The sequence below is a fragment of the Haliotis cracherodii genome, unplaced genomic scaffold, assembly GCF_022045235.1.
Source record: "Haliotis cracherodii isolate W230 unplaced genomic scaffold, xgHalCrac1.p SCAF_8, whole genome shotgun sequence".
NCBI classification, from domain to species: Eukaryota; Metazoa; Mollusca; class Gastropoda; order Lepetellida; family Haliotidae; genus Haliotis; species Haliotis cracherodii.
This window is the reverse complement of record NW_027266341.1, coordinates 36,818,529-36,831,387: the sequence shown is the minus strand read 5'-3', so window position 1 is coordinate 36,831,387 and position 12,859 is coordinate 36,818,529. Positions and strand designations below refer to the sequence as shown.

The 12,859-nt window shown below is 38.0% G+C and overlaps 1 protein-coding gene across 1 annotated transcript; it reads right to left on the bottom strand.

Moving 5' to 3' along the window:
• Window positions 1-291: 291 nt before the first annotated feature.
• LOC139450690 (uncharacterized) lies at window positions 292-12,575 on the bottom strand. The gene is made up of 5 exons (XM_071232494.1): window positions 12,530-12,575; window positions 8,682-8,820; window positions 4,815-5,038; window positions 4,235-4,324; window positions 292-710 (listed from the first exon to the last, which is right to left on the bottom strand). The coding sequence occupies exons 1-5, from the start codon at window positions 12,573-12,575 to the stop codon at window positions 523-525; spliced, it is 687 nt and encodes a 228-aa protein (XP_071088595.1). The 3' UTR covers window positions 292-522.
• Window positions 12,576-12,859: the final 284 nt, after the last annotated feature.

Genomic DNA, 12,859 nt, shown 5'->3' with positions numbered 1-12,859 from the left:
CAATGGGCTCTTGGAGCCAACAACGTGTTATTGCCCCCTTCCCCAGGAGAGAAATTGGAATGGTCTCACTTTGCAATCAGCGATTGAGTCATAAAAAACAATAACAATTCGTCCAGGTTATAGAATGACAGGTGTAGACAGGGGGAACTCTTACCCTCTATCCTTTTATCAGAAAAATTAAGAAATAACACTAAACATGATTAACTCATTGAAGGGAAAGAATAATGAAGACATTATATCAATATTCACGGTTTTAGCCAGAGCAATAGCTCGTACAGTGGACATGCTGGATGGTATGAAACACAATGTGATGTAACCAAGTGTCAAACTTGGACATTGATTCTGTGTAAATAGAGTAACCACAAGACTGACATGCATTGACATTTAAGCTTGCGAGCCTCCAATACAGGTTTTGATTACTTGAATCAAACACGCTGGCATTGTCAACTGACCCGAGCCGTGCCCCCCTTTAGAGTTTTGGGTTGAGAGACAAGTAATAAAACGTGTACATAAAGATGACATTTAGCCAGGAATCTGTTTGTGGTAGACACATTCGCCCCTTAACTTCTTGAAGTGGATAAAGATGAAGTATAGGCAGCTCTCGTTGACCTTGCAGGACAGAGCACATTCCTCCATAGTATCAACCAGTCCCCGAGAGAGTACTTGCCCGCTGATTCCACGCCTTTCAAAGACACATTCTGGGTAGCCACCTGCAAACATGCAATATATAAAGTAACTTGGGCTATAAAATACGTATAGAGAAACTAATTCGTCATCATGTGCAAATTATATTAATAATTGAAGTACAATTTGAGAATAACCTTCGCAAGCTTCGTGGGATCCTGCCTTTTCAGCTCCGTTTGGTGATCACGTGACAAAGGGCACGGAAAGGACATCATGGCTCGCATCGAGTGATCTGCAGATACGTATATGTACCCATGGTTCCGTATATCATGATGGCGTCTGGATTAGTATTCGAAATAAACATCTCCCAATTACCAGCTGGTTACTGAGAATGTAACAGAGAATGGGAGTCAAGTGGTGTGCAGACGGCTTGGAAGTCTGCTGCTGGATAGAGTGTCCTGTGTCACATGATTGGCAAGTTAGTACGCGGGAGATGTCGCACACCTAAATATTACGGATTATCTCTCCCGAGTTCAGAGAAATCGGAAATCTAACATCGTGGAAACTTGGTTTCAAATTGGGATATGTTATGAAATAAAACCTTAGAAAATAGAATCCAATGAAGTAGTGTTATCGTCATTACATGATCTGTGGGTAATAAATACAAGAAAAAGACTCGAACATATTAATTGATTATTGGGAAGCTGGAAAAAAAGATATCTAACATTAATGGGTAAGATCACGGTTATTAAGACTCTGGCTCTTTCAACATTAGTTCATATATTTTCAGCACTTCCAAAACCACCCGATGATTTTATTGGAAAATTGAATAAACTATTTTATACATTCATTTGGAATAACAAACAAGACAAAATAAAAAGTTTTACGTTAATAAGGAAATATGAAGAAGGTGGTCTGAGAATGATATATACCCGGAAATATATTGATTCATTGAAATTATCATTTTTAAGTATTTTGTCAACATTAAAGAACTTTCAATCAAAACAGATATTTCTTTTTGGTGCAAATATTGATAAGTTTATTACTTTGAAAAATCCCTTTTGAGGGGATATATTGAATATTTTGGGTTTTTACAGAAACCATATACTTAACAAACAAAGTAATGAAGACATTTTATCAGAGCCAATATGTTTCAATCACCAATTTAAAAATAATTTAATTTTAAAACATTGTTTATTTAAGGGTATTCATAATTTAAAATAATGTAGCAACAACAAATTTTTAACATTTGAAGAATTACAAGACAAATTATAGGTACTTTACTTGACTAAAACAGGGTAATGCTAAATATCCCTAAATCATGGGGAAAAAGCAACAAATTGCAGATTTTGTATCACAGCTAATTTATACATATACAATATTTTACGATACTTGTGGATAAGAACAAAGGACTCCAGTATATTTTATGATAAACTCATAGCTACAACTAACTTTCCCCTGATGTGTGATAAATGGGAAAATGAATTTAATCAAAGCATTCCACGGAATAATGTTTTCACAAATTGTAAAATGTGTACCAATGATGTTAAACTAATATATTTCCAGTACAGATTCATAAATAGAGCTCTATATACCAAAAAGGAATTATTGAAAATGAAGTTAATGGATGATATACGATCTTTTTGGATCTCTGAATCTAAAAAACGTATTCCATGTATATGTAGAATGCGTTTTTGTAAAGGAATTTTGGCTAGAAACAGAAGTGTACCTTAACTCGAAACTTGCATATGATAAATTACTTTGCTACAACAGAAACAACTATCTTTTCAACCGTATAATTCTTCTTGCAAAAACATACATTCACCAGTCAAGCATTAGGGAAAGTCCATTATGCTTTCCTTTCTTCATAACAATATTTAAAGATGTATGTAAAATAGAAACATTGATCGCAATCAAAAATAGTAGTATTAATAAATTCGACTAAAAATGGATGGAATTCTCAGCCTACTTAATGTAATTTATTAATGAATCCAATATATGTATGTACCCTGATCATGAATTGTTACACTTATATACCTCATGTATCAATGTTACATTTATGTCCACTGAATTAAAATATAAATATTTTTTAAAAAAACAAGAAAAAAGTAGTTGTTTCGTTTCGTCCATCGGAATATATGCACGACGCCCAAAGGTTGTGTGAAGATCATATTTTCACCCTGCACATCCAGCTTGGGCCTATTTGGGAAATTTGATTTTTTTAACTTTATTGTTATTACCACAGCTTTATATTTTATACTGCCATTGAATTTTGTACTGCCACTGTATTGTGTACTGCCATTGTAATTACTTTGCAGTAATTTGTATTGATTTGTAAACCTAATTAATCATCAATACATTTGTTAAGTGCATAACATTTCTTTGTTGTTTCGGGGCTGACAGGTAAGAAGGGCCGCCGAAGACCCGGGTTCGATTCCCGACATGGGTACAATGTGTGAAGCCCATTTCTGGTGTCCCCCGCCGTGATTTTGCTGGAATATTGCTAAAGGCGGCGTAAAACCAAACTCACTCAATCACTCTTTGTTGTTTCTTGGTTCACACTGAATTCTTTTACATTTCTGGGTTAACTAATTGTTTCAATTTGGAAGTCGACAAGTAACAAGGTGGTATCATCTGGTAACGAGTATGTCCACATCGGGCATCGTTCACAGCCTACCATCTACCAATAAACGCATTCAGATTCATGAAAGTGTTCCTTGGAATGTTTTGCAGCTCTTGCTAAAGTGCATGGACTTGGTAAGGGAACGTCTGTGGTGATGGATGCCTCTGACGGACGCATGGATCAAGGATATCCCAAACGTGTTCGGCCAGGGCCAGATTTTGTGGTCGGCCTGGCCAGAGGAACGTTTGAACGTTGTATCTTCGGAGGAAGTTCTGGCATGCCCGGAATATATGGCGTCTGGCATTGTCTTTCCGAAACCCTTCTTTATTTGGTTCATAAACCCAGTCAAATTACTTGCAATGTTCACAAGATCTGTTCGACCATCACACCATCACGCTCCCACCGCCAAATCCAACTTCCTGCTAGAGATGTTACATTCATGACGTCAACGGCAGCTCGTCTCAACACATCTCCCCGAGGCAAGAGAGTAAACTGGATATACAAGTCCAGCTTCAACCCTTACCGAACTAGGCTATCGTTTCGTGACTCGATTGTAACGCCACTAGAGTTATATCCGTTCTATGTCCCTCCTATTGACAATCAGATTCGACCTCTCATGTCGCATTTGCTTAAAAAGAAATGGCGGCGCCCAGTCGAGACGATCTTATTGATAATCAAGATCTGTATGGTAATAAAATATATCTTACCTCGAGAAATGCATCAAATTTCGTTAACACGTTGATTAAAAACATGAAAAGATTTTGAAAATATTTGTCGACGCCGAGATGGGTTTTCTTCAAACATCCAGCTTTGATATATAACCCATACTGTTCAAAGCAGCTTTAAGCCAAACTCACTCACTCATTCACTCAACAGTTCAGTCTGCTATCGGTTTTCAACATTTAAAAATATCACAAGTTACTTTATCAGAAATTGTGGTTAAAAAATATAATCAGAATGCATGTATAATGGTATCGTCAACCATACCTCGGTTTGATTCACAGAATCCCAGTTCGGTGGAATTCCTTTTTGTGTACCTCACGAAATATAGCCACTTTGGGGGCAAGTCCAGGGTTTCTGTGTGGAAACAAAGATATCTGTGTTAAACCAAATCTCATTAAAATCACATCTTTCACTCTGATACGATACCTCACTGCATGGGAATCTGACAACCCCGCCATTAGCAATGGCGTCAGGTGTACTTTTTAATTAGCAAATCACAATGTATGCTTCTCAGTTTTCGGTACGAGTGAGGGAAGCATATACAGAAAACATTGCTGATGTTACATTGTCTGGAATATTGCACGTACTCTGTCCTTTCTGAGCGCCATGGCATATATTTCCAGTGGTGAATACAACCAAAGAAATATCTATCTTCAGTTTTCCTTTTGGTAAAATCGCAATTTCTGAAGCTAGACGATATAGAAATGAAAACAAATGGTTCAAGCGTTGAAATCTGACAACATAAAAGAATCTACGCATCCTTCATTTAGATGGGGGCGATCCAAGTTCGCTCAGTCGATGTCACAATTTCACAACACTGGCCCATCGCAGACACGCGACCTACCTTCACCGACACACAGCAGAGCCTGGCTAGCGTTGCATGCAGACATGTGGTAGATGAAAGGTCTATGGATGGGGTTCATCACGACACATATCATTCCTTGTGATAGATCTGGTTGTCCACCCTGCCACGATAGAACTCCCGGGGAATGTAGAATCTCCCCGTCTCCCCACTGGAACTTGCTCATACTAGCGTTATAGTGAAGCCCGGTCCAGAGGTTGACGTTCCTGCAAAACTTATATTTCTTAATGACAAGCGTTATAGCGAAGGACGTGGCGATTCCAAACATCTGCAGTGTATTGTGATGCATCTTAGTGACTAGCGTTATAGCAAGCCCCGCTCCAGTAGCCCGAGATTCTGCCATTCATTGTGATGCTCCCTACAGATTAGCGTAATAGTGAAGCCGCTCCAACCCTGGTACTGCCATGAAGTATGATGCATCGAGAGCATTTCAAATGTAGCGTTATCACTCTGTGTGTATACTCAAAGTCACACTGATCCCCTTCATATTGTTATCATATCGCAACAATGCCATAACGTGACATTTTTAAAACTTTGACGAGTTTTGAACACTATACTCCACCACACAAGACGCATCAGAAAATTACAAAGTCAAACTTTGCATGTGCCAGTTACGTCATTATCTCAAGCACGGCAGTCGTCGGAATGTAAGATCTGGTGACAACAACGTATACCTGTTCCCTAGACATGAACAAGATCTGTTCTTCACCCATGAGAGATCATGGCTCACGTGGTGACACTTCCTCCGCCGAACTGTAGACTTCCTGTACGCAACATCCGGTAAAACATTCCTTCGCTGATAAACACAAATCCGCACTTCTCTCTGTTGGAGAAGTACATTTATCATATGTGTCCTTAACTCTTGAATATTTGTCATAGCTACCACGTATGCGTTGCTTCTTTTAGAGCATGTTTTTAGTTATTACCAAAGGGCATTAATGCAATATTTGAGCATTTCTTCAGGTCGTCCGATCTAAGTGTGTAAAACAGGGTAAATATTCACATCACATTGTCAGTCTTACATTTCTCTCTGTATGTTTTTAAACCTTTAACAAAGTGTGACCTGTGATTAAGGAGTTAACTGTGTGGATCTGAGAGGGTGGATCTTACCTCGGGAAGATGTCTACTGGTATGTATGGGAACGAGGTTATTGTCGATTTGAGTGAGCAAGCGAGTTTGATTTAACGCCTCTTTAACAGTAATTTAGTCATGTCACCACATGTCACCACCACATGTGTGTGTGTGTGTGTGTGTTGTGTGTGTGTGTGTGTGTGGGGGGGGGGGGGGGGGGGGTTGTGGTGAAAGTCGGGATGAAGAAAAACCCGAATTGTTGCAGGTTTTATGCGAAACCCACAAGCATAAGTCACGTTCGAAGGTTTCTTTCACGTCTAAGTAACGCAATTATACACAGCGTCAGTGAGATATAATGCCACTTATAATTAATTGACGTGGTATAACCTTTGGTAAAAGATATAATAGAATCCAAACAACGACATTTGATTAAACGGTCATATGTTGCTCTTCCACAAAGTCTCAGTGTAATGTTAAGCTTGACCTGGATTTGTTCTTTTAATGTTTCCCTTTTTCCTTTGAAAAATCAAAGTTTTTAAAATGGGCTTTCATTTGCGTTGGCGTTCTCAATTGTTTCATTTGGAATGAAATGTTTCCTTTCTCTGATAGAGTTGTGCACGAATTGTCAGTAATTTGATAGGGAAAGACCTTTTGAGTGGTGCAATAATGGTGTGAAGCTCAAACTGGTTTGCTGCGTCCACAATTGGAAGATTAGTCATGTAACTCTTCAGTGCGTTTGGTAATGGTGAGTGGGTTTCAGCGAAAAACAACAGTTGAACTATTTTAATCTGAGCAATCTGCATGAACGCGACACAAATGATTACTTACTATTATATAATGTAACCGTCCGTTTTAAGCTTCACTGACCACGATCACCTCTGTACTTGGTTTCACTATTTATAAAACTCATCATTTTATATGAGGTTTCATTGTTCATACAGCTGATAACTTTTAGATGTAACTTCTTTATTTTCTATAAACTCACCCCTAATGTACTATGGAACGGAATGCACTGTTCACTATATTCTTTATGTTTCATGCTAAGTTCCACTCTTCACACTTTTCCATACTTGTTTCCATGAAAACTCAAAACATATTTGTTAAAAACCCTAAACAATCAATAGGAACCAGTTCACAGCCGGACCTATCTATGTGTCAAGTTTGGTGAAGAAATATTTAAGGTATCCACGGTCTGCTACGGAAACTAGTTTTACACCCTTTTTCAGTCTAAGTCATAGACAATTCGAAAAGCTAATTTTTAGTTACCAAACTATCATCAGAAATGAGTTAATCACAACACCTATTCATGCGTCAAGTTTTGGTAAGGTATGTACGGTTTTTAAGATCTGCTCCGGAACAGAGCACTACCGCAGTTTGTTTCAAAGAATTAATCTTCCGAAAATCCACTCCAAGGCTCCACTTTACCACAAGACCAATCTAAGCGCCACGTTTGGTGAAGAAATAGTGTATGTTTTTTTCAAGATCTACTCCGGAGTCTACATCTTGCACAGACGGGCGCACGTCATATTTACATGTAACATAGCTAAACTGAAAGCATTATAGCTCAATCTCGTTTCAATCAGATCTTTCACTCCGATAGATATCTCTGTGCATGATGATCAAAAGAAACCCAAACACTCACGTTGAGTACCTGCCGTTACCGTAAACACTCATCCGTTTTGTCGTTTGATAAGTTTTTCAATATATCATTATTCCGCCATAATATTGCTGGAATATTGCTTAAAGCGGCGTAAAACCATACTCACTCACTCACTCACTGTATATCACTAGTGGGGGCTACGGTTCGTTCCGCCAGAAAAGCATACCAATGTGCGCTGCAGCATTTACAACGCACTTCTCCATCTTCTATTGTCCCCAAATCATGAAAACAAACCACACATCAATCTGTTCCTTAAACAGTTACCTTGAGACAGTTATACTTAATTATATTAATGTGAACTTTGAATGAAGATTCCAGATCGGAAACAATATCAAGTGGTGTTTTCATTGGAGCTGCCATCTTCATTTCCACACCCGTGCTAAAAGTATGAGAGTTGCGTAACAAAAGGGGCATGGGTGATTCATGCGTTAGAGAAGCCACAGGCCAAGAGTTATGTCCCTTAGGTGTATCATGATGACTGATCGATAGTTCGAATTTCGCTGATAATTATTATTTGGTTTGTCAGTAGTGAAACCCTGCCCGTGGGTTTCACCAAACAAGTAAACGTCAAAGACCTGCTTCAATTTGAGCATTCCTCCTACCTAATTCACAAAACCAATGCCGCTTTAAAGTATTTCATGGTCAGTCAAGCTAATGAGGATGGAAAGGCTGACGTGACCCAGGTTTACTAATTTGATGGAAGCCACAAGCACAGGCACCCAATGTTGACGGCAGTTTGACCTGTTTTTGTGCACCATGGCATCCGAGCCCAAAAGGGTGTCCCATCGAATGTATGTTTGTATCCTGTTGTTTTTTAGATCAAGATTTCCGAATAGAGGTGGAGAAGAAATACAACTGACTCGTTTTAGAAAGCTGACATCCGATTGGATAAAGACCCCATGCATCCTCCATTTAGATTGGTGGTCTAGGGTCGCTCAAGGTACACCTGATACGACATTATATGGAGGTTGCTCGGATCTTCAGGAAGAAAGGAGACAAATCTTATTTAATGAGATTTGATTGAAGCCACCACCAGCGATCAGGGTGGAACTCAGCACACTGAAATGTGCCGGCTTAGACGACTTGGCCCTCCCTATAATAGAACACCATTTACTCACCTCTCTCCCATGTAAGCAGAGACCAGCCTTTGGGTTTCATTGGTTTTGACGTTCACCAGCTGAAGACCGTTTTGCTTGCAAGCATTTACTGCAACTTCATATTTTGCCTTGGGAGGAAGGAAGAAATATTCTCCTGAAACTAAGAAGAAATAGAGGATGTGACATCTTGATTCCTTAAGTTTGTTTGTTTGTATTTTAAGGCCGCACTCCAGCAATATTCCAGCTGCATGACTGCGGTCTGGAAATTATCCAGTGACTTACATCATGAGCATCGATCCACGCAATTGGGATACAATGACATGCATCAACTAAGTCAGCGAGCCTGACTACCGCATCCCGTTAGTGGCCCCTTACGCACTTTTGCGGCAAGCATTGGTTCCTGAAGACCTATTCTACCACGGATCTTCACGGGTCGATTCCTTGTGTAAATAAGATAATAGTGATATCTGCACAACAGGCCACCAGGGCAAAGCACGATCAAGCCGTTACAATACGAAGTTGGTATTCAGCTCTGAGCCGTTTGACCAATTCGGATGTTTTACAAATCAAAGATGTTTTGATCTTTGACCCACATGGAACACGAATGTCACAACAACTTCATGAATCAAATGCCACTGGGAACAAGTCTTTGTGTGTTTCTGATTTAAGATGTGCCAGAAAGTATTTTTCTTCAGGGTTTCCAATCATAACCTAATTACTCACTGAAACACGCCTGCTGCGCATGCCTGGAACAAAATACTGTTGTCCGTCTCCTTCCTTCAGAGACAAATACCGTAATACAGCATGTCATACAGAATGTCATTGCTGACCCGTTCCTCAAACCGATCATTGTGCTCGACTGCCTAAGTCTTATGTTAAGGTACGAGAGATACGATCGTCTTGACGCTAAAGCCGCTTTGTGGAACCGGGCCATGGAATATTAAATGGTTGGTTCCATGTACAAACATCGACCCTGATATTCAATCAACCAACTGAGGAATTATGATCCACTTTAAATAATACCATCTGGTATAATATATGTAGATCATAATGTTATATATGTTTAATGAACATATTTCGACAGGTTGATGACGTTGTCAGAGGCCATACAAAATAAGAAATGTAAATGGACTTTGGTGCACATATAAATTATTTGGCCTTGTTATGTATTATGACGAAACGCAAGATCCAATCAAAGGATACATGTCTAGTACACGAACACTTCTATCTAAACGTACTAATTAACCAATATTCCAGGCATTTTACACGGATCACGTGGGACTAGTGGTGAGTTATCTTGTCATAAATTTGTTATGTGTTTGTACAATGCAATATCCATTCAAATGCACTTTGTACAATATACATCTTTATAAATGCACGTAATTCGGAGGTTATGTCAGGTATTCTTGACATCAAGTGAATATGACAACAACTTAGTATTACCGAGCTGACATTGCATGGTATAATACTATGGAAGCCTCAAAGTGCCACATGCAAAACATAGTTTGATCCACTGTTCTGTTTCCGTATAAGGAAATAGTGCCACATGCAAAGATATGGTCATCCCTTCGTGGGAGAAAAGAAAAGCAACCATATATATAGGAGATAGAAAATCATTTATCTTACCGCCATGTTAGAATGTTGTGAATATAATGATGATGCAGAAGGCAATAAGTAATGTACATTAAGAATACATTTGGAATGATAACTTCAGTGTTTCTGTTTCTAGATAGTTTACGGTCTACTGTGTTATTAGATCGTGTGTTGTTAGATGTTGATGAAAATGAAGAAGGATTTTGTAAAAGTTATTTTGGAATCTGCTTATTGTATTAAATAAATGTGTATCAAATAACCATGATACACCTAATTGGATTATATCAAATGGTTACTATATCTGCGAAACGTGCGTGCAGGGGAGCATTTCGACAGTTCAGACGACATAGAAATTAACATTCCAGAAAATAATATTGAACTGTTAGGAATAACTATAACTATAAACATGTTGGAGGTATAAATTCGATTTCGATAACGTAAATGTAAAGATTATGCAAATATCTGGGTAACCCTACAACATTTTGGAAAGAGATTCGAAATATTAATTACGAAATAATGAAAATCATGTGACAGCACAAAAGTCACACGACACAGCACAAGTTAACCTCAGCTCTGTCGCAGCTCTTTCCTATCAATTTTCAATTTATTTTTATTCTTTTATAATGGCAGATTGAAACACGTTGGCAAGATACATTCACGACTTTTTATGTAGAAGATGAAAGTCGTACGAATAAGAAATACTCCTGTTTTCAGGAAGATATATTTGCATGTGACACGTCCAGGGCCTAGATTTTCGAAACGATCTTAGCTAAGATAGATATTAACAACTTACGTTCAAAGATAAGATATCTTAAGGTTATGATAAAATAGAATTTCGAAACTATCGTAAACCTGTCGCAGATCGTTTTTTAAAACATAAAACGGGAAGATGTAGACTTAAATATAAAAAAGACAAAAATATTTTAAAACCGGTTTATTGAATGCAAAGATTATTGTGTTGAAATGTGTATATTATATTGATCAGTAAATTTCATTCAATAAACTTTTTTTCTGCAAACATATATTGGAAAGGGAATTTTGGACTATGTGCAATCTATGCTTCATTTTGTCGATAACCCGAACGAGCACTGGAACCCATTTTTGTCGATACGAAAATCTATGCTTAACATTTGCTGTCAAAATTTTAGTAAATTGTTATATATAATGGAATACATCTATATGCCGTTAATCACCTGTTTTTAAAGAATGCAATTGTTCAACAGACAGTTTTTAATCACTTTTTATCAAATATTTGTCTGGATATGGATAACATAGGTATTGAATTTAAAACGAAACAAATTAAAATTACTTTTGCAAGAAAAATATTAAATATTGTACACAAATATTTGATCACATGTGTTTCCTTGTTAAGTCAATAAATACTACACTGTATAGTTAAAATGAAATCATTAAATCCACCCATCCCACACGATTTTAGATGTAAAAACTTATGCGAAACCGTAATGTGTTTTTTTTTACATATGTAGATTGATATAATTTTATAAAAATGCGAAAATAAAGACTAAAGCATTGACACAAATGCGATCCAGAAAATATAACAGCGGAACTCTGCGCTTTATGAAAACTGTAACATTGAGCAAGGTGTCCCTGGCGAATACAAAGGGAAACCACTCTCAACTAGAGTTTGAACTAAGATTAGCGCAGCTATCAATAAGGTCACGGTCATTACTGTAGCCTGCCGACAATTTTCCGTTTTTATCCTTCCCAAATTATCGAAAAGGTATGTTGTTTCACACTTCTTCAGCATTGACTCGGATAGAAATATATTGTAAGCTTTCGACTCCACAGTTATGTGGATCGCTGTCGCGATTAAGAACATTTTTGACGTGAAATCCTTGATGCGTTCTTGTTTTCAAAGTGTCAATTTGAATCACTCTGTTTTACCAAATGAAATGTCAATGTTTGAACGTAAAGCAGATTAATTGTTTGGCAAAATAACTATGGCAAAGTATGCCGCCATCTTGGATGAAGATAAAATATACTCACGACAGGTATGGGGCTATCTTAGATTTACGACAATCTTATAGACTATTCAGATATCTTAGGGCTACGATAGTTTCGAAAATATGCTACGATAGCCTACGATTTCCTTACGATAACTTTACGATAATTTTAGGGCTACGATCGTTTCGAAAATCTAGGCCCAGGCTTCCACAAACCACCGATATCCTGGACATTTTAATACGTCCCGATACATACATCCATATACACGTTTAACAATATTTGGTTTGGTTCAAAGAACAACCCCAGCCTACCTGTAAGTGACAGCAAAATGAAGACCAGTGCCTTCAGCAACATCATGGCTGCCGTCTCACGCAAACACCACCGGTCGACAAGTACAGATCCGATGTTTCCATGACAAGTAAACGTCTGTATGACAACTTTAGAAAGAAAATACTTTGTAAAAGTGTCCCTCTTTTGTGTCTGTCTCGGCTTAATGCGTTCGCAATTATCGATGGACCCAGTGGACAGCATGCAATTCCCGCTTGTGCCTATTTTACACATGTGTGACTTCTTTTCGAGTAGAAAGTGCATTTAAATAAATGAAGACAACAAATATTGGCTTCCCGCTGAGATGAAAGGAG